Below are 22769 nucleotides of genomic sequence, written 5' to 3'. Positions count from 1 at the left end.
GGGTGATGGGAATCTGGAACTAACTGCCTGAAAAGGTGGTAGAGGTAGGAATCCTCACAACATTTGAGGAGCATTTAGATGGGCACTTGAAATGCCATAGCATACAAGGCTATGGATCAAGTGCTGGAAAATGGGATTAGAATAGCTAGGTGCTTGATGGCCAGGGCAGACACAACAGGCCTCTATCTGTGATGTATGACTCTTATTGATGAATCAATAACTCTACAGACCTTGTTCGCTGTAATAGTACAATTGGTAGTTCTTTCAGAGAGCTAATTGAGCCACAAAATGGGCCAAATGGCTTCCTTTTGTGCTGTATGATTCTAACTCTACATTATTCAAGACCTAGAGCAGGGTTTTACATAAGAACTAGGAGCAGGAGTAGGCCACCTGGCCCTTTGAGCCTGTTTTCGAGTTTTCTGGCACTTCCCTCTGCCGGGATCTTCTGATCCCACCAAATATGAATCCTACCCCCTCCCCCTCGCTCACGGTTGGTTCCCCGGCGGTGTGACTGGTGAACTGTGCAAATGGACAGTGACTTTGGCGGGACCGGAAGACCCCTTCAGCAGCGAATGGCGAGCTGCCTCTGCCACTGGAAAACTCGGCACGGGGCAGACCAGAAAATCCCGGACACAGATATGTAGCAATGGAAAGCGCAGTTGCAATTAGGATGCTAAATTTAGAACAATGCAGATCAGTCCATTTGTTCACAAGTCTAAAGCCCTGGATTCAGATTCTATCTCAGCTGGCGTTTTCACTGAGGCTTTTCCGAGATGGTCTGATGCTGATCTCAGCTGTTTCACAGAGTGCCTTATTGAGTAAAAGGATGGAACCTGGTGTTGTGTCACTTTTTGTGTCGGAGCTGTCATTGTACACGCGATGTCCAAAGAAGTAATCAATGTCTGAGTCGTAGTCGTCAAGGACTAAATCATTGCTTTGGGTGATGCTAACTGCTTGTTGCAGTGTTCTGCGTAGGTTACTTTCAGCTTCTGGTCGAAGTTCAGGCATTGTGCTATCGTTCCGGGTGAAAGAGTTGTGTTTTCCGGCTTTAAAATTCTTTTTCACTGTTTTGGGACATTTCCCCTTTAAGTGGATGTGGTCCGGGGCCTCTGACATCATGACGCTGGTGATGTAGAGCGTAGGAATGGATTGCGCATGCGCATATCGCTTTTCTTTTACTTTGCGCCATTTGCGCAACTGCGCATGCGCGGCTTCTCACGCATGTGCAAAACACTGTTTTGCCGGTAAGCTTCTTTTGGGGAACTGCGCGTGTGCAGCTCCTTTCTCAAGATGGCTGCCGTTCAAAACTGTCGTTTTCTGCATTTGCAGGCCTACCTTCGCCTCGTGGTGCGTATTGGCATCTCTTTTACCGTTCTCTCTTGTGTTTTCCGCGCAGTCTGTTTGAAACTTTTCCAGGACTGTCTGGAAGTCTCTCTTGTCTTGCCCTTTGGAGTACTTGAAGGTCTTGAAGATTTCTGCTGCATTTGCACCGGCGATGGTGAGCAGAAGCTTTATTTTCTCTGCATCCGCCACGCCATCTAGGTCCGATGCTACCAGGTAGATCTCGAATCTCTGCCTGAACGCACGTCAGTTTCCACTGAGATTGCCGTAATACCTGAGCTGCTGTGGAACCGGAATCTCAAACATCATGCCTGGGTGCTGTCGCTGGTAGTCACGGATTTTGAGTTGAACTATGTAGATTTAACAGGCACTAATGGTACCATGTTCTGTTATGCTTCTTCGTGTAGCATAAGCTGCTTCCTTGATGTATACTCTGACAAAGGAAGGTTCAGACTTGGAGATAGGTTTAACACATTTATTGAACAGTTAACAATTCTCCTACTTGAGTTCGACTCTCCTGCTAATCTTACTATAGTAACTCAATCTAACTAACCAGTCTGCTCTAATCCATGTGGTGGGTGTGATGCTTCCTGATCTGCCCCTGTCTTTCTGAGAGCTGCCTATAGAAAGAGAAAGAGCATGTGTGCCCTGTCCTTTAATATGGGTAGCCCCCTTGTGGTAGTGGCACCTCTGGGTGTGTCTTGACTGTCCATTGGCCGTGTCCTATCTTACTGACCTATTGGTTGAATGTCTGTGTGTCATGATGTCTCTGGTGCTCCTTCTAGTGTTTATTCAGTCCTAGTGTATCTACGTTAACCCCTTGTGTATTTACAGTGATGCATAACACCACATCTGGCAGGGGTCACACTATGCATTGCTTGAAGCCTACCTTTTCTGGCTGGTCTCCGATATACTCACACGAGATTGCAGACAGAATGGAATCAGATTAAAATGTTATTAAAATATATCCTGTAATGAGGGCCTGTGATATTTTAGCCAAGTCTTGGCAATTGTGGCAGATATAATTGTATTTAGATTACTGTCATAGTTTCAGCCCAGTACATGGCTCCAGGTGCAAAGGTAGCACTGGAACAGGTGCAAGGGGCTTGAATGGCCTTCTGCATTCTTACTTCTATAGTTCTGAGCGGGAGTGGAGAAAAGGGCCATAAATATAAGATCATCGTTAATAATTCCACTCTGGATTTACTCAGAGAATTGTTATAATGTGGAATTTGCTACAATGAGGAGTAGTTGAGGTGACTGTCGCAGAAGTGCATTGAAATGTAAACTTGATAAACATGAGGGAGAAAAGAATAGAAGGATATGTTGATAGGGTTAGGTGAAGGAGGATGGGAGACTTGTGTGGGTTAGTTAGGTGGAGTGTTCTCTGCCGTTCTACATATTTCTGTGTAAATACAGCATGGTTATTTGCGCAAAGTTTTACACGTAATTCTCGATTTAACTATTTAGTTGTCTTACACTTGACTAAAACAATGTCAATACAAAATGTTTCTCTTGAATTTCACTTTGTTAAAAAGAAAAACACCCAATTGCATTCAGTATTTTGTTTTAAGTGTTCAATCTGTGTACCTGTCGTACTTTAGTGTTAGTGTTACATGCTCTGTGGAATATGAGCCTCCTTTTTGTTGGAATGGCATTCTGTCACACAGCACCAAGGCCACATTTGTTTGACCCCTTCGAGCAAAGTGACCAGGCAAAGCAGTTTGTGACAGACATACCGCACTAGCAGTTGGAAGACCCATCTGTTCCAAACAGCTGCTCCAGTGTTCGCCTGTCTAAGTATTCTACACCTTATGCCTAAGATATGGTAGCGTGTTCAATTAAAAAAGTGATGTCCTCAGTTTTTGAAAGGAGTTAAGATTTAAGAGTCTGGAGGTATTATTTACTGACCTTGACAGATGTGTAAAAGCTTAATTATTTGAGTGGCAATGACTTATGTGTCCAAGTGCAGTATGCATTTAATTATCTGTGCTAAAATAAATATTCCATCTCTTGCTGCACCTACACTTCAGTGAAGCCTTCCAACTTGCTTTGCCACTTCACTGCAGTAAAACAAAGATTCATTGCACTATCATCTCCTACCCTGCCTGATTCATTCTCCCTGCAACCTCAAAGCTATGGAACTCCTCAATTAATGACTTCTCACAATCCAAAGGCTTTTAAAACTCATAGCATCATCCCACTCAATCTGGATTTTTCTCATCTTCTCACCGACTCATTTCAATCTTCATGCCAATCAGCTTTCTGTTTCCCATCAAAAAAGCAGTGACTCAAAATAGCAAGTATCGTTGGGTACTAAGTCTTGCTAAAGTTCCCTTTGCAAATGTTAATTTAAACTGAGGAATGCTTTTATAAAAATAAAGTATACAGCTTCGATCAATGAAATACTTTTTCCAGGTAAATGTCCTATGATTGTATGTGTTCTTGTTTGCCCTGTTAAATAGATGGAGCCACGATGTCTATATTCTCAAAACCACATACAAATAACCTGGCAATTTCAAGCCACCTTCTGGCAGCTGACGAGTAGCTGTTGCCATAGCAACAAAAATACTGTGCATCTAATGTCTGTTGGGAGAATGATGCTGGATGGTCTCACATCCACTCAGGATTGAGCAAAATATTTTCTTAGCCGAGATTTTCAGCCCGCAGTTTAATACTGACTGTAGGTTTGGGCCATTAATTTTGCTCATTGTAGGGTGGCACGTGGCACAGTGGTTAGCATTGCTGCCTACGGTGCTGAGGACCCGGGTTCGAATCCCGGCTCTGGGTCACTGTCCGTGTGGAGTTTGCACATTCCCCTCGTGTCTGCGTGGGTTTCACCCCCCACAACCCAAAGATGTGCAGTGTAGGTGGATTGGCCACGCTAAATTGCCCCTTAATTGGAAAAAATATATATAATTAGGTACTCTAAATTTATTGAAAAAATAAAAAGATTTTGCTCATTGTTCCAAATGTATGCTGGTTGAAAAGGCTGTAAGCAGAGGTGACAGAACAGAATGCTTGCCTGCAATGTTTGCGAAATAGTGTTTCACCCACGTAAGTCAAGTGCCAGGAGTAAAAAAAAATGTTTCCCGAATAAAGCAATTAAAAAGAAACAAACTGCAAATGGTGATCGTCTGAACTACAAAACAATTTTGGAATTGTATTATTATACCTTGTCTGATAGCATCTGTAAATAAAAATAACCAATTTATCATTCAGGTATTGCGTCACAGCGCCAGGGACCCGCCTTTAATTCTGGCCTTGGGTAACTGTCTGTGTGGAGTTTGCACTTTCTCCCTGTGTCTGCATGGGTTTCCTCTGGGTGCTCCGGTTTCCTCCCACAGTCCAAAGATGTGCAGGTTAGGGCAGGGGAATGGGCCTAAATTGGTTACATTTTCAAAGAGTCGATGCAGACTTGATGGGCCGAATGGCCTCCTGCACTGTAGAAATGATATGGTTCCATGTACTCCTCTGCCAAAGGGGATATACCTTAAGCATTATCCGTACAGATGCAGTCTGACCCCACTCTGATATTTTTCTGCTGATGATAAGGGATGTCTCCTCTCTTTTTACCATGTTTACAGAGACATAGAATGATATAGATTTTGTTGATTTCTAATTATTTATAGGACAATGCATATTAGTCATTATTAGATGGACGTATTTAACAACATAGATGCAATAGTATACAATATTCGAATAACTTAAAACTTAATATGTGCTAAATGTAACATACTTGAGAGGAATATGTGACTTTGGGCCTCTGGTTCCCAAGCTCTCTACCAATGGAGCTGAATCGATTGTAATTTAATTGACAGAGATTGATTGCTATGACTCCATTGTTGTATCATATGGCCATCTGGGTGATGGAAGACAAACTGGAAGAACTTGGTCTTTTTGGCACACAATTCCTATGTAGTAATTATTAGATGAATATTTGATCAGGAAGGCATAGTGATTATTAGCTGCAGCTTTGGATTGCACAGTTGTTGGTGAGGATTTCTGCAGTAACATTGATGATTCTGGCACATTCCTTTTTTATCCCATCAGAAAGAGGCTCGAGAAACCCAACTGTTAGGGCATTCTTGCAGGAAAAAGGATCCAGACCCAGACCGTTTCCTGTAATGAAAGCAAAAAGCCCTGGAAATGTTCAGTTGACCAGTCAGCATGCGTAAAGCAAAGAGGCCATCAGTACAGATGCTGTGGACATCCTTTCTGGCAGTGCTGTTTCCATTCTCTGATATTGGCCGAAGAAAACAGAGCACAGGAAAGACAGCAGGTGACATGCACTATCCTCCCTGCCAATAATATAGCCTGCTGTCCCAGCACAGGAGAAGGTAATTTCCGTACTATCCGAACACAGAAGGAGTCTGATAATTCCTGCTCTTCCGGAGGCAGCATGTGATGCAGTGGTTAGCACTGGGACTGCGGCGCTGAGGACCCAGGTTCGAATCCCAGCCTTTGTCACTGGCCATGTGGTGTTTGCACGTTCTCCCCATGTCTGCGTGGGTTTGACCCCCACAACCCAAAGATGTGCACGTTAGGAGGATTGGCCACTCTAAATTGCTCCTTAATTGGGAAAAAAAATAATTGGGTTCTCTAAAAAAATTTTTTACAATTCCTGCTCTTCCAGCACAGGGGAAGGAGTTCGTAGTTTTTTTTAAATAAACTTTGAGTGCCCAATTATTTTTTTTCCAATTTAGGGGCAATTTAGCATGGCCAAACCACCTACCCTGCACATCTTTGGGTTGTATGGGTGAGACCCACGCAGACACGGGGAGAATGTGCAAACTCCACCTGGAGAGTGACCCAGCGTCAGGGTCGAAGCTGGAACCTCGGCACCGTGAGGCAGCAGTGCTAACCACTGCACCACCGTGCCACCTTAAGGAATCTGTAGTTAATGTACTCTACTCTCCTAGAACAGGAAAATTAGTCTGCCGGTGACATGCTCTGCACTCCTAGTCCAGGTGTATCAGTTTGTTGATGAAGTATTCTGTTCTCCCAGCGTAAAGAGAAGCTTTCTTGCGGCATGGCTTGCTGTCCCATAGAAAGGAGCGGAGAAGTGATTTATGCCAAATCCTGTTTCCTCGACCCTGTGGACAGAGTTTTTGGAGTACATGTGCTATGCTCAAACAGGGAATAAAATATTGTGGCCAACGAAACTGTTTAATTGTTTAAATGGTTTTGCACATATACCATTATTATACATTTGGCTCCTGTGATGTTCTCTATTTTGGTTGTTTGGATGTTTTGCAAACATAGTGTTGAACATAGAACAGCAAGCTAAGTAAATTAACAAAGCTGATTTATTAACACTACTTAAATAAGATTTGAACAAATTCCTAGGTAAAAGGTTACTCAACTAACCATGGAATATCTCTAACTACAGAACTCTCAACAATATAACTAATCTTTCTCACACCTAAACCTTCTCCCAGCCAAGGGACGCCACATGATATTTATATGTGACTGCTCTTGATCACCCTCTCGTGGTAAGAAGTATGTACATGAAATTGTCAACTTTTTATCTCCCATAAAATATACATATTGTTACATCCCCCTTTGAAGTTTCTTCTGTGTGAAGAAGCCATTCAACATTTCTGTAAGAGTTACTTGGCAATGTGAATACCTTTTTCAGCTTTTCCGTTCGATTGCCGATGTAAGGGGCTTGATGCAATATCTGAAAATTGTACCTTTGTGCAAATTCTGTTGCTTTGCAGTAACTCTTTGTGTGCTCAAGATAAGTTCCCTTTGGATTATCTGATTCATCGTTGAGCTTTTTAATATCAGTTCCCTTGGGCTTATCTGATGTATCTTTGGTAGTCTTGTGCTTCTCATCTGGAGTCAACTTCTCCAAGATGCCTTCAATTTCCTGTTAGCTGTTCACAATTGATGTGCTCTGAATGGATTTGTTCACTGTTGTACTCTCATTGTCAGCCTCTGCATAGTCCAGCTGAGAACTGTCACTCTCGCCATTGTCCTGCACAGCTTGTATGCTACTTGTGATCACCACTACTGCCAAATAAAGTAAATAGACCTTCATAGTCGTCGTCTTCTGACTCATTGTCTGATTCACCTTCCTCATTGGATAACTGCACCATTATATCTCGTTGCCAGTTACAATGATCCTCTGTCACTACACTCTGGAATGTACAGCCGCTCAACTCCCAATATGGACTCTTGCTTTGTGTCCACAATGGCGAATTGCATGATGTGACTTTGATTGTGCACCCATGCTTCTAGGTCACATGCCCCTAATGTTTCAATGGCATTCTGTGCATAGTTGACCAGCCGGTTCAAATCGGACAAACTGAGAAGATTGGTCCTTGCTCCCTTGTCGAGCTTACATTTGATTTATGTGGCATTCAGCATCACTGGGACTGTCCATCTGACTTTGATGGTATTGTCGTGTTGGGTGTTCTGATGCACAAAGGATCCAACACAGCTGGAGATGGTACAACTCTGTTTTATTGTCTAAACAACAGTAACAGCTAACTACTGGCTTGGGTACGTGCTTCACCAGCTAACATGTGGACCCAGCCCTATCACTATCTTAGTGAGGCAATCAGCACATGGTCTATGTCTGAATGGCGCGCTGTGAGCTCTGTGCTCTGAGCTATCTCCTGGTAGAATGAGCGGGAACTGTGGTGTTCCCTGTTTTATAGTGCGTGTGCTCTCACTGGTGATTGGCTGCGATGTTATGTGTGTGCTGGTTGGTCCAACTGCCTGTCCATCAGTGTGTGTGTGATTGCACCATGATATGCTGATGTGGATAACATGACAGGTATCAGCATCACCATCTGTCAGATTACTGCTATCCGATGGCGCACGGGTATGCAATTCCGTCAGTTTATTGTAAATGAAATTGTTAACTCTTTATCTCCCATACAATATACATATTGTTCCAGCTCCTTCTCGTATTACTGAAAGAGCATTAATCCATGAACTTCATTAAATTAATGGAAAACATATCACTGCATCTGTTGACTTGCGGTTTATCAGGCAGGCTAACTCTTACACACAGTGGGAGTATGACGTGAAATTCTGAGTTACTTAGCCTCCCAACAACATGAGGCGGTTAAAGCGCTTGTTGTAAAAAGGGGCAGGTTTCGTTCATCTGTTCTTCTGTGCGTTTGAAGCACTGCTAGCAGGGAGGAAGGACAGAATTGGGTCACTCTTGAAAATCAATGAAGTTTCTCTGGTAATAATATAATGACAATTTTATCAGTTACAATTAAAAATTAAAAGGCCACATGTGGAGGCCACAATTAGCAAGAGAATAAAATCTCTTTGAAGGTGGGGATAGTCAGGATATGTAAAAGACAAGAGTTCATTTTAATCACTGATGCCATCCATATTTTTGACCTATGCATTCTGCCTGCCCAATAATTTTAACTCTCTCCCTGTTCGGTTTCTGCTAGGCTGGGGGTGGTGAAGCAACTACAATGGGACACAGGACTTGGCCATTTCTGTTCTCAACTGGCCAGCAGCTGTTTTAAATTACAGGTGGTAAGAACACCAGCCAGAAGTTGGTGGGCCTATTTCAGCACATATCTGCTGACATCAAAGAGAACATAGGAATATGAGAACAGCATTATGCCATTTGGCCAATCAAGCTTGCTCCAGCATTCAATAAGATCTTGATGATCTGGTTGTGTTCTCAGTTTCACTTTCCTGTCTGTCCCCCACAACCCTTGACTTCCTTGCCTAACAAAAATCTGTCCAGCTCTACCGTAAATAACTTCAAACTCAGCCTCCACGAAGGGAGAGCTCAGTAGAGGAAATCCTATTGGCTTCCCAATCAGGCCAAACCTGCATTGAGGGCCAGGTGAGGCCCTTATATGATATGCTTTTTAAAATATTTTCAAGTTTGCTTTTTTGGCCTCTGAACCTTCTGATTTTAACAGCAAAGCAAACGCTTCCTGCCAACTGGCATGTGGAATTACATGGAGCACACAGTGCAGAAATGGGCTAGTCAGCCCAAACTGCCCAGACCTGCTAAGTTTTTCCAGCATCCTCAGTTCTTGTTTCAGATTCCAGCATATGTAGTATTTTGCTTATTTTATTGTGTGGACCTTCCTTGGCAATGGAAATGGATGTGATACACTACCACACACAACGCAGCCTGTCTCTGCTCACTTTCAGCGACAACAATCTAACCACTGCAGTTCTGTGCAGTTCCTGGTCTTCATGAAAATGCCTCACCTGCAAACATTTTCTTGACAGAATAAGATTCCAGGGCTGCTGTTTCATTCATAATTCCATTTAGTACTTATTAGCATTCTCCATGGACACCAGATGTGGCCACTGCCTGCAAATCACAAGACTTTGATCTGACCCAGATTTCTAGTGTTCCTGTTCTGTCTTTTCCATATTTAGAAACTAGCCTGTGACTCTATCTCAGCACCTCTATGCACTGAATCGAGAATTGCCCAGATAAATTTCTCAGCATTTGGTGGGATAATATTAATCAAACCCTACAAGCTTGTGCACTCCAGACTGATACAATTATATACATCAATCTTTTTATAGCATTGACTGTTGGGTCATTTAATAGAGGTTAATTTCATTTCTGATTCAGATTTGATAGATCCACAATTTGTATTGTTTATACTGACTTATAAACGACCCAATTGACTATATTATTTGGAAACTTAATCCATGACCACCAGGGCAAGCTGCTGGACGGTCGGTGACTCCTTAGAACTGGGATTTCACACAAATCAGTACAGGGGAAAAGAAAAAATAAATTAAAAGACCAATTATGTTTTCTGAATGGGGACAAAGTAAACAACCAAAAATTGAGTGTGCATTATTGCAGCTTTACCTCCAATCCTCTTTTAATCTGAATTTAATATAAACCCAACCATATCCTAAATTCAAAACCAATCACTTCTGTCTACAAGCAACCTCTTGTATTTTATTGGCTATCCCTTTTTTAATGTTGATTAGCAGGCAAAGTAATTAATTATGACAACATTGATTGAGGTGAAAAATTTTAATCTCCTTCCTGATTTTTCACAGAAGAGTGATATTTCCACAATCTCCCTTTTATTGCTCTGCCTTTCTAACGCTGACACTAGTAGATGGTGCTAACCAGCTGCTGAACAGGAAAATTGATAAAGGCTTGAACTTTGCCTCATAAACAAATGGTCTTTCTTACATAAAGGGGAATAATTTTGTTATTCTGATCTCTGTGCCGTGCTGTGGAAGGAGGGTATAGTTTTCAGTGTATCTCAGTTGGGCTGAGGAGACTAAGTTGAAGGAAAAAACAGCTGCATTTATTGTGGAATTCTCCAAAAGTGAGGCAATTTTTAAGAGGTGAAGGAAAAGAAGTGAATGTATTTTATTCTGTGCTACATAACCCTTTTAATGGAAAGCTGAGTACTGAATGATTTGTTGGGAGGATATTTTTAGACACTCTAAATTTAGTTGTCTCTCTTTCCACAACAACTCATTTATGAGATGTTAATTTTTGGACCTTTGATTGTGTAAACACTGAGTAGAATAGAACATACAGTGCAGCAGGAGGCCATTCGGCCCATCAAGTCTGCACCGACCCACTTAAGCCCTCACTTCCACCCTATCCCCATAACCCAATAACCCCTTCTAACCGTTTTGGTCACTAAGGGCAATTTATCATGACCAATCCACCTAACCTGCATGTCTTTGGACTGTGGGAGGAAACCGGAGCACCCGGAGGAAACCCACGCAGACACGGGGAGAACGTGCAGACTCCACGCAGACAGTGACCCAGTGGGGAATCAAACCTGGGACCCTGGCGCTGTGAAGCCACAGTGCTATCCACTTGTGCTTCCGTGCTGCCCAACGTGCTGAGTAATCAAAAGAAGGCAATGCATTTGTGGTCACTCAGACAATTTAAGTTTTTTTTTATGTGATCCAGCATATTTCCATGGAATATTGCACTAAAAAAAGGCAAGATGTTTAATTAACAATTCATTTAAAGGAGATCTGAGGAACTTGCTGAAATGATGCTCAACAACTAAAGGGGTTACAAACAGGAGAGAATGGGTCCTGTAAGAAAATGCATAGGGAGAGTTGGAAAATAAATTTTATTGGAAAATGACAGGCATAAAAAAAAACAAGGGTGCATGCTATTGTGGATGGAGGGGGTCGGCAGAGGGGTACCCATGGCCCTCCCTAGTAGCAAAGCGAGCATGGAGCTGACTTACTGGATACCAATCTGCGCTGGGGTCATAACATGTTGTGGGTGGGCTCAAGAAGCAGCCAATGCTTTCCTCCCCGGCCTCATTGGGGAGAAAGTCCTGCCCTCGGGAACTGCTGGCCAATCCGATTGGTCCGCAGCTCCAGCAGAGCCAAGAGCGCGTTAATGGGTGCTGTTTGGATTGCATGCAGGTCCAAGAAGAAGGCCCATGGATTCCAGAGCCAGATAAGTCTACAATCTTGGGCAAGGTGAGTTTGGGCAGTTGAGGAAGTTGTGTGCTTTATGGAGAAGGTGAATCGGAACATCATACGTCGACAGTAACACCCCTCAGCCCTCTCTTTCCCCAGCCACATTGGCATGTAAAGCTCCAGGGAGCGGGAAAAAGCAGAAAAATAAAGGGTCACTAGGACTTTGGAACATTGCTCTCGACTTCCCCCAGACAGTCAAACCAGTTCAGAAGATCACATGGACTATTTTACTGTTGTTTTATTTTTTGTTCCATTAATAACATGTTTTGAGGATTGTTGGCTTGCAGCTATAAATTTAAATTTTGAGATATTCTGCCAACCTGCAGGAGACCAGTTCTGAATGACTTTGAAAAGTGTATTAAAGGCTTCAGGAAACCATTCTCTCAACCGAGAGCGCGACGAGGCCGTTAGATTGCGGGAGAGGCCAAAATCCAGAACAACGGCAGGCACCGATGAGATTGCAATCTAACAAGCCCGCGCCATTTGCGAAATAAGGATCCTGCCGTAGCATAGCGAGAAACCAATAATCGCCATTTAAGGCCAATCTCCATACAATTAACAGGAGCGACCCAGCGGCACGGTAGCACAGTGGTTAGCACTGTCGCTTCATAGCTCCAGAGTCCCAGGTTCGATTCCTGATTTGGGTCACTGTCTGTGTGGAGTCTGCACATTCTCCTTGTGTCTGCATGGGTTTCCTCCCACAGCCCAATGATGTGCAGGTTAGGTTGGACTGGCCTTGCTAAATTACGCTTCGTGTCCAAAGGGGTAGGGTGGGATTGCTGGGTTACGGGTATGGGACGGAGGTGGAGGCTTAAGTGGGGTGTGCTTTCCAAGGGCCGGTGCAGACTCGATGGGCCAAATTGACTCCTACTGCACTGTAAATTCCATGTCTATGTCTAACGGCCTCCCCAGCAAGTGGTCATATGGGTGCCAATTAGTACTTATTTTCAAAAACGTGAAACTGGTGGAAGGACTGCAGAAAGGAGATGAGTAGCCATCTTCGCTCCCGGGCAATGTGCCCGGGGACACTGAAGTTGCTTTCCCGGTGCTCGGAGAGGAGTGGACGAGCTCCCAGGGGGCCAGCCTCAGTCGGAGTGGGCCAGCATTGGTTGGTTGGGGGGGATGGAGATGGGTGTCTCATCACCTGCGGGTCTGCCATGCCACCCCATGTGTATCCATTCCTGGGGCAACCCCAGCTCAGCCCGCAAGCCTTTCCGACCACCCATAACTCCCACTGATTGTGGAGGCCTCTGGCCACGCGGCTGAATGCTATTGCTAATTGGGAATTGGCAATCGTAGTTAAGTGGGCACTTCACCTCCCAAGTGGAACCCCGTGGGTAGGCATGCCATGCAGCATGTTTGAATTATTGCCTAGCATCCCAATCATACCATGATGCCGGGGCACTGTGCCTGAACACTGTGTGAGGTAACACCATGGACGCAGCAGCTACCATCCGAACACCTAGGGGCTGGTTCCCATCACCGGATGTTTGGGCGAACAGAGGCTGGGTGTGTGCACCGGGGAGGAGTCCAGCGCTCTCCAGGGAACATTGCGTGCGGATGTCTGGTGTACAAGGAGTGGGGTCCCGCTGGGGATGCGTGGGCAGGTCATGTCAGATGGACCACCCCAGGATGGCCGGTTGGCTCTTGGGATACGGAGTACATGCTGAAAACCTGAATAATGAAGCCAGTACAGAGGCCGGTGATCGATGCGGAGACCCAATACAACGTGGCCCAGACAGCCACCAGGGCAGTCATTGAGCAGTGTATCAGACTCCTCAAGATGTGGTTCCAATACCTCGACTGCTCTGGTGGTGCAATGCAGTACACCCCCTAGGGGGGTGCCCACTTTGAGGTGGTTTGCTGTGTCTTTTTAGCCTAACTATCTCTGTCTGTAAAATCGTTATCTCCTCTTCACTGCCTGCTTTCCCATCTATTTTAGTATCATCCGCAAATTTTGCTACATTACACTCTGTCCCTGCTTGCAGATCATTTTAATAAATTGTAAACAGTTGAGGTCTGAGGACTGAACCCTGCAGCACCCTGCTAGTTACAATTCATCAGCCAGAGAAGGATCAATTTAACCTAGCCCTCTGCTTTCTGTCAGCCAGACAATCCTCAATCTAATCTCGTACTCTACTCCCAATCCCCTGCAATCTCACCTTTTGGATCAGTCTTATCAAATGCCTTCAGGAAGTCTGGATATGCCACATCCACAGGTTCCCCATTATCCACCTTGCTGGTTACATCCTCAAAGAACTCAAGCAAGTTTGTCAAGCATGACTTGTCCTTCATAAAACTATGCTAACAATGGTAGATTGAGCTTTGTCTTTCCAAATGTTCAGTCATCTCCTCCTTAATGATTGATTCCAGAAACGTCCCCATCACAGAGTTCAAGCTAACCTGTCTATAGTTCCCTACTTTTTGCCTCTCTCCCTTTTTGAATAGGAATGTCACACTGGGACCCTTCCAGAATCCAAGGAATTCTGAAATATCAGAACCAATGCATCCACTATCTCCGCTGCCACCTGCCTTAATTACCCTAGGGTGCAGATCATCAGGTTCCAGAGACTTATCTGCCCTGAATCCCATCAGTTTATTCAATACCATCACCCTAATGATGGTTATTGCACCAGGTTCCTCTGCATTAGCTATATTTTTTGGAAATGTTTATTATCTTCTACCGTGACTCCACCATCTCTGTGTTCCCCATTATCACCTCACCAGTATCGGCCTTTAAAGGGCCAACATTTACTTTAGCTCTTCGCTTCCTCTTTTTATATGCTTATAGAAGGTTTGGTGTTTATGTTTCATGCTAGTTTCCTTTCATAGTTCATCTTGGCTCTTTTGATTTTATTTTTAGTAGTCTTTTGCTGAACCTTAAAGTTCACCCAACCCTCCAGCTTACCACTAGCTTTTGCAGTATCGTATGCCTTCTTTGACTTCTTTGTTTAGCCATGGAACGTTTTTCGCCCTTTTACAAACCTGCTTCCTCTCCAGAATGTACTTTAATTGAGTGGCATTTAATATCACCCTGAACATCCGCCATTGCTCCTCAACTGTCCTACCCTCAATTATCTTCCCCCAGTCTACTTGGGCCAACTCTTTCCTCGGGCCTGTATAATTATCTCTGCCCAACGCTAAAACTCTAGTATGGTACTCTGTCTTTGCTCAATCTGAATTTGAAATTCGAGCATGCTATGATCACCCCTTCCAAGAGGATCCTTAATGATGAGACTATTTATCAAACCTTTGTTACAAAATACTAAATCTCAAATAGCCAGTTCTCTGGTTGGCTCCATAACATATTGGTCTAAGGAACAATCCCTCATACACTCTATAAATCTCCCTCGAGGCTACCCTTGCCAATTTGATTAATCCAGTCAATATGCATATTAAAATTACCCATGATTACCGTTGTGTCCTTCTCACAAGCCCTCATTATTTCTTGGTTGATACTATGCCCCACTTCGGAAGAATTGGTCGGGGGCCTGTAAATTACTCCTACAAAGGAGTTTCTTCCCTTGTTTATTTCTACCCAGATCGATTCAACATTTTGGACTTTAGTACCAATATAATTTCCAGTGCAAACCCCTTTGCGATTTGACTGAAATTTACAATCACACATTTGGCTGGTCATTATTGGTGCTGATTGTAGGCCTGAATCTGGAATTCAACAGTCCCCATCGTCGTCCTCCAGACTGAAGGAGCCACATTTCAATGTTGCCTCATTTTTCTCGTGTTCAAGTCACACTATTGCAATCCTGGCCCTCAGGCGTGGATTTTGTTAACATTTCATTGGATTGTCCGCTCCTTGCATCCCTTTACCCTGGTCCTATCTGGGCCCTAAGCTCCGCAGAACTGCAAGGGCAAAGACAATTCTTCTGCTGGTTTCACAGCAGAAGGATAATATGATTTCCCTCTCACGATGAGGGGAGCTTAGCTCATAGCTTATTCAGGTGTAAATGCGCCTTTCATTCTCAAAACAGGAGCTGCTCACAGTTTGTGATTACAGTGAATCTGTGTCAATGTCAAGTTTCTAAATCAATCATGAGTCAGTTAGCACATTCCTTCTGTATGTCTAAGTTAACTGTTTCATGGCCTTCAAAACCCTTCATCATCTCTTTGGACCTTTGTCATCCTTTTCTTATCAAGAAAAAAGAGACCCACCCTGTCAATCCTTTCCTAATATGTATAACCCTGCATTTTTGGGAACATCCTTGTTAGTCTTTTTTGCCAACTCAGTGTCATTTCTCAATATCATGATTCTCACAAAAGAGGTACCACCTCTTATTTCTTGTTACATCCTTATTCTGACTCCTTTACCATTTTTATGGTAAAATGGGAAAAATCTAAAATGCTGGTCAATTCCTAAGATTGCAGTTCTCATTTAGCTCAGTTACGTCAGTACTTTCATAGTGGAGTGAGAGATTGTGGGTTCAAGCTCCAGTCCGAACTTGAGCATAAAATCTTAGTTCACCCTCAAGCCCAGTACTGGGTGAATGAATGTCTCATTGCGGAAGTTGGCATCCTTTATTGAACCAAGACCTGGTAGATTGACAAAGATTTTATGAAGCTATTCAAAGGGTGAAAGATTTTCTTAATGACCTGATCAACAGTCTTCCCTCAACCAACATTAGCAAAGATATATTAGCAGCATGGTTATCTTATTGCTGGTTGTAGAAATTTGCTAAATGACTGCTGGACCACAATAACACTTGAGAGTAATTCTTTGTACATGGTATGCATTTGGTTATCCTTAGAGATATGACAAGACATAATATTAACATTATTCCCTTAAATAAATGGTAATAACTCCTCCTTAAGTAGATTTCTCTTTCCCTCCCTCACCCCTAATGTCGTGGTCTTCCCCAGGGGTCTCTGCTATCTCTCACTCGCCTTCATATAAGTGGCCCTCCTACTCATTGTCCAATCTATCTCCTTGTACAAATGATTTCATTCTGTATTATCAATCTCTTGGAGATTAAACAGCCTCATCTCTCAATACAATGACTAAATTATATCTGTCGGTGGGGCACGAAAGTCATGTTTATTTTCATTCTTCAGAGTTAAAACTTTTCATGTCTATCAGATATGACATAGGAAATAGGAGCAGAAGTAGATCATTCAATCTTTCAAGACTGCTCCACCATTCAATATGATCATGGTTGATCCTCCATTTCAACACCATACCCCTGCACTCTCCCCATACCTCTTGACCCCTTTAGAGTCTAGAAATGTATCGACTTCCTTCTTAAATATGTTTAGTGACTTGGCCTCCACAGCCTTTGTGGCAGAGAATTATATAGGTTCACCACCCTGAAGGAATTTATCGTCATCTCAGTCCTAAATGGCTGGCACCATATCCTGAGATCTAGATCCCCAGCCACAGGAAACAACACCCCTGTGTCCAGTCTGTCCAGCCCTGTCAGAACTTTTTGCGTTTCAATGAGATCCCCTCTCATTCTTCTCAATTCCAGTGAATACAGGCCCTGTCGATCCAATTTAGAACATAGAACATTACAGCGCAGTACAGGCCCTTCGGCCCTCAATGTTGCACCGACCAGTGAAACCACTCTAAAGCCCATCTACACTATTCCCTTATCGTCCATATGTCTATCCAATGACCATTTGAATGCCCTTAGTGTTGCCGAGTCCACTACTGTTTCCGGCAGGGCATTCCACGCCCTTACTACTCTCTGAGTAAAGAACCGACCTCTGACATCTGTCTTATATCTATCTCCCCTCAACTTAAAGCTATGTCCCCTCGTACTAGACATCACCATCCGAGGAAAAAGGCTCTCACTGTCCACCCTATCCAATCCTCTGATCATCTTGTATCTCTCCCCATACAACAGTCTTGCCAGCCCAAGAATCAGTCTGGTGAACCTTCGCTGCACTCCCTCTATGGCAAGTATATCCTTTCTTAGGTGAGGAGATGAAAACTGCATGCAATACCCCAGGTGTGCCCTCACCAAGGTCCTGCACTGCTGCAGTAATATAAGCTTGCTCCTGTGCTCAAGTCCTCTTGCAATGAAGGTCAACATTACCATTTCCCGTCTTAACTGCTTATTGTACCTGCATGCTTGCTTTCAGTGACTGACAGACAAGGACGCCCAGGTCCCTTTGTACATTTCCAAATCTATCACCATTTAAATAATACTTTGCCCTTCTGTTTCTCCATCCAAATTGGATAATTGCACATGTATCCACATTATACTGCATCTGCCATGTATCTGCCCGTTCACTCAACTTGTCTAAATCATGATGAAGCCTCTTGACATCCTCCTCACCCAAGTTTCGTGTCGTCAGCAAACATGGAAATATTACATTTGGTTCCCTCATAAAATTATTGTGAATAGCTGGGACCCAAACGATACCACAGTGGGCTAAACAGCTGGCTTGTAATGCAGAACAATGCCAGCGGCACGGGTTTAATTCCCGTACCGGCCTCCCCGAGCAGGTGCCAGAATGTGTCGACGAGGGGCTTTTCACAGTAACTTCATTGAAACCTACTTGTGACAATAAGCAATTATTATTATTATTATTATTATTATTATTATTATTATTATTATTATTATTTTGTTTCATCCATTTACTTCCTACCTCTTTTGCCATCCGTGGTCACTATCTTCACTCACCTCAAGTCAATTTTCCACAGCTCTGTTGCAAAAACTGACCTCGAGGAGCTTTATGCCAAGTACTTACTTTGCCTCAAGGCTTTTATTTATCTGTAAACCCCCATTCTTCCCAAGACTCCACTGTAGCTCTCTTATTGGAGGACCCTTTTCTTTGAGCTTGTTTGATCAATTTGAACTTCAAGTAAATCATTCAACTAACTCTTCATTTTTCTTCGTCCCCCTACTGTGCTGAAATTCCACACAGCTTCTTCCCAATCCATTTTAATGTTGCTCTGGACCTTGTAACTATGGAATGCCCTACACCCTTCATTTTTCCTCCTCCCTACAAACTTCCAACTTCTGAAACCAAAGCTCATCATTGACTAGAGTCTATTCGTGACCCATAAGGTTTTTACTCTTTTCAATTAAGGCGTGACCTCATTGGTTGATAGGGACGAATGCTTATTTCTAAGTTTTGGAAAACCCCTCCATTTGAAACCAAACTCATTATGATATAGTCGTGAAACTTTTCCCTATCATTGAATGCTGAGATATGATCACCCATTGGGACATCTATTTGTAACAGACTGCTCGACGACAGTAACATTTGAAAGTAACTCCTTGTACCTGACAATGCTTTACTTATCCTGAGAAACATAACAAGACACAATATCAACATTATTCCCCTAAATAAATGGCAACAACTTCCTCTTAAAATACAGGTACACAATCAGTGTTCTTTATAAGAAGACTTGAAGAGTTAGAGTTTCTGGTAAAGCAAGCATCAACAATCCTGTAAAGCTAGATAGAAAATTTGAATCTTTTTAACCATAAAGTCGCTGCAGCTTTGGAAGGAACAAAAAGTATGTTTTTTCAATCTCAATCTGAAGATGCTAAACTGAAGCTGGGTCATGAAGGAGTAGTTATATTGCCATTGTTATACTGTCTAGTTTCAATTATTATTATTCCTATTCAAGGGCATTGGGAGGTTGTACAATCTAGCACTCACTCAGAACTTGTGGTTCAATATCTGATGACCTGATCAACTTCTCATTAATTTTTTTTAAATGCAATCTTTTAAAAGCTTTTGAGATCAGGCTCCATTGGCCTGTGTCCAGTTGCTCGTGTTGCTTGCTCTCAATCCTGGTTTATGTTGAGGTGACCAATACCATTTGAGTATAATAGTACAGGCTGAGCAGATTAAAGAGAATCCCCAAACAAACTCTTGTCATTCAATGAGGCCCTTGTTAAAATTATGATGTGATAGGTTAACTTTCATAAAATTTAATTGTAAAACGTATATGATTCCATTGTTTTGGAACAGCTGCAGTGTCATCACGGGCAAGGTCACAGTGAAGAGCCTGACTGACTTTAATGGTTTTTTAAATCATTCTTCTCTTTGTGACTTTGAGACTGATCAAAGAGCTGGGGGTAAGCTGAATAGAAAGCAGTTTATAAGCGGTATGTGGGAGCTTGGATAGCAAAGTTTACAGGAGTAGTTTTATCTGGATAAAGCACTGTTGATGAAATCATTACAATTTTATAGTTCAGTTTACAATATTAAAGTTTTGAGGCGGCATGTAAAAATGTCAAAAGCATAAAACAACAACAGTCATTTCATCCAAAAGTAATTTTACAGCGCAGAAGGAGGCCCTACAACCCATCGTGTCCGCACCGACTCCCGAAAGAGCTACCTAGCTGGTCCCATTCCCACTATAGTAAGAATAGAAATTGCTGGAAATACTTACAAATCAGATTGGATCTATGCAGCTGAGAGAAACAGATTTAGCATTTCAGTTTGATGACCTTTCATTAGAAATTGATCGGGAAATGATTATGAAAGTAGGGAGGTTATGCTTTTAATACAAGACACTTGTGAGAGCAGCTCTGGAGTACTGAGACATATTGGCCTCCTTATTTAAGGAAATATTTAAATGTGTTCGGAGCAGTTCAGAGAAGGTTTACTCGGCAAATAACAGGAATTGGCAGGTTGTTCCAATCAGGGAAGGTTGCACAGGCTAGGTTTGTTTCAACTGGAGTTTGGAAGAGTAAGAAGCAACTTGATTGAAACCTTTAATATCCTCAGGGGTCTTGAGAGGGTGGATGTGGAAAGGATGTTTCCTCTTATGGAACAATTTAGAACTATGGGTCACTGTTTAAAAATAAAGGGTCGCTCATTTAAGACAGAGATGCGGAGAAATCTTTTCTCTTAAGTGTCGTGCCTCATTGAAACTGTATTCCTCAAAAGGCAGTGGAAGAGTCTGAGAATTTTTAAGGCAGAGCTAGATAAATTCTTGATTAACAAGGGGGTGAAAGGTTATCGGGGGTGGGAAGGAATGTGAGATTGAGATTAAAATCAGATCAGCCACAATCTTATCGAATGGCGGACCAAGCTCGAAGGGCCACATTCCCTACTCTTGCTCCTAATGCGTATGTTTGTAAGTGGAAAAGGTTAGAGATAGTACAGATTTTAACCAAGTACCATCGGTAAGGGTGGGATGAGAGACAAAAATCAGAGCGTAGATCTGTGATAGGATAAAAGGCAGGAGATATCATTTGACAGAAGGGATGCTGGTTCAAGACAAAAGAAAAATGGTAGTGGAACATGTAAAGAAACAACAGATGGGGCGAGAGGAAGTGTAAATGGGAATAGAAATCATTACCAAAAGCTGCTGTCCGGAAAGATGGCATAAATCATTATGATCTGTCAAGCATTTCTCTCTGCTTTTTCCCTGCCTTGTAACTGAGAATTCATAAGGACCTTCTGAATTGAGTTGCGTGGCTTTATAGATTGCACTTAGCTCCTATATTGTAACAATTTCGCCCTTGAAGTTCAGGAAACTCACTCCTGTTTGCAGATATGATTTAATGCTCTTTTATCCTGTTTGAATACTCTGGCCCTGGAGATTTATATAGGGCTATTTTTAGTGCTGTTTCCTCGCTAATGAAAAGCATCCATACCAGAATCTCAACATAGAACATTGAACATACAGTGCAGAAGGAGGCCATTCGGCCCATCGAGTCTGCACCGACCCACTTAAGCTCTCACTTCCACCCTAACCCAATAACCCCTCCAATCTTTTTGGACACGAAGGGCAATTTAGCATGGCCAATCCACCTAACCTGCATGTCTTTGGACTGTGGGAGGAAACCAGAGCACCCGGAGGAAACCCATGCAGACAAGGGGAGAACGTGCAGACTCCGCACAGTGACCCAGCGGGGAATCAAACCTGGGACCCTGGCGCTGTGAAGCCACAGTGTTAACCACCATGCTACTGTGCTGCCCCTAAGGTGTATTAAAATAAATGCAGCTCGTTAAGAACATCAATTTGAATGTTTTATGTGACCCGTAAGAGCAATGGTACTGCGGGATCTTTGTTTTCAATCTACGTGGGTAAATGGGACTTCAGTTTAACGTCACCTCTGAAAAATGGCACCTCCGACAGTTCAGCACTCCCAAGTGCTGTGCTGGATTGTCAACATGGATTTCGTGTTCAATTTTCCTGAGTGAGGTTTGAATCTATGAATCCGGGTAAAGTGCTGCCTCTGAGCTACCTCTAACAAACTGTTCATTATTGTATCTGTTGATCTGGAATCAGTGCCTTTGCCTTTTTCAGATCGGCTCTGCTTTAAGCCCACAATCTTAAAAGTGGAGAAGAAAATGATCTTTTCTGATATATGTCTATATATAATTTGTTAAAGGGTAAAGATGGTAGGGTATGAAATAAAGAACTCTCCAGTGGTGCTGGAACATTGAATTTGGGGAAAATAAGCCATGCCTGCCAAGCAGTATTCACAGTAATGACACACCACATGAAAAGCCCAGCGTGTGTTTTCAGCTGATAATCTAATCTTTCTAATTATCCTAGAGAATGCTGCTCTTGTTTTAGGCGTGTGCAATGCACCAAGCTTCTAAGGCTCTGTGATGATGGGTAATGAAAGTCACCAATGTTCCCCTTTGTAAATAACTGCAAGGAGTAATGGTGCAAGGGAGAAACATAATCTTTGTGCACAAATGTCCCATTCTACTCTAGATTCATTTGAAGTAGGTGTAATTGTCCTATTTGCTTACATCCGTTTAACCACAAACAGACTTGCTTTCATTTAAAGATACCCCACTTCCTCAAATTTCTGGTCCAAACATAAGGTGATCATAGAATCATATAATTCACAGTGCAGAAGGAGGGCATTCGGCATATCAGTGTCCCTGCATTTGTAAGACTTGTTCTTCATGTTGTTCTGCAGTATCCTTGGGCCTTAGCTCCTCCCTATTTTCACATTGTACTTTACACAGGTTTTTGTACCCATTTTCTTCCCTCTTGCAAAGACAGTGGCTCATGCTGTGGTACAGTGTTTTGGGCAACGGCAGTT

General features: G+C 42.9%; 1 protein-coding gene across 2 annotated transcripts in view; it reads left to right on the top strand.

The window, feature by feature from the left end:
* The window catches only part of LOC140398380 (unconventional myosin-Id-like), a 913794-nt gene that overhangs the window by 703021 nt on the left and 188004 nt on the right, over window positions 1-22769 (top strand). The window contains exon 22 of one of the 2 annotated variants that reach the window (XM_072487001.1): window positions 5395-5457. The exons of the other annotated variant lie outside the window; for it this stretch is intronic. Within the exon in view, the coding sequence (XP_072343102.1) occupies window positions 5395-5422 (28 nt within the window). The 3' untranslated portion in view covers window positions 5423-5457. Of the gene's footprint in view, window positions 1-5394; window positions 5458-22769 lie in introns of those variants that run through there. 2 annotated transcript variants of the gene reach the window in all.

This window comes from Scyliorhinus torazame, chromosome 21 (assembly GCF_047496885.1).
Source record: "Scyliorhinus torazame isolate Kashiwa2021f chromosome 21, sScyTor2.1, whole genome shotgun sequence".
In the NCBI taxonomy this organism is placed as follows: domain Eukaryota; kingdom Metazoa; phylum Chordata; class Chondrichthyes; order Carcharhiniformes; family Scyliorhinidae; genus Scyliorhinus; species Scyliorhinus torazame.
The sequence above is the reverse complement of the archived record's forward strand: the minus strand, read 5'-3'. Positions and strand labels throughout refer to the sequence as shown.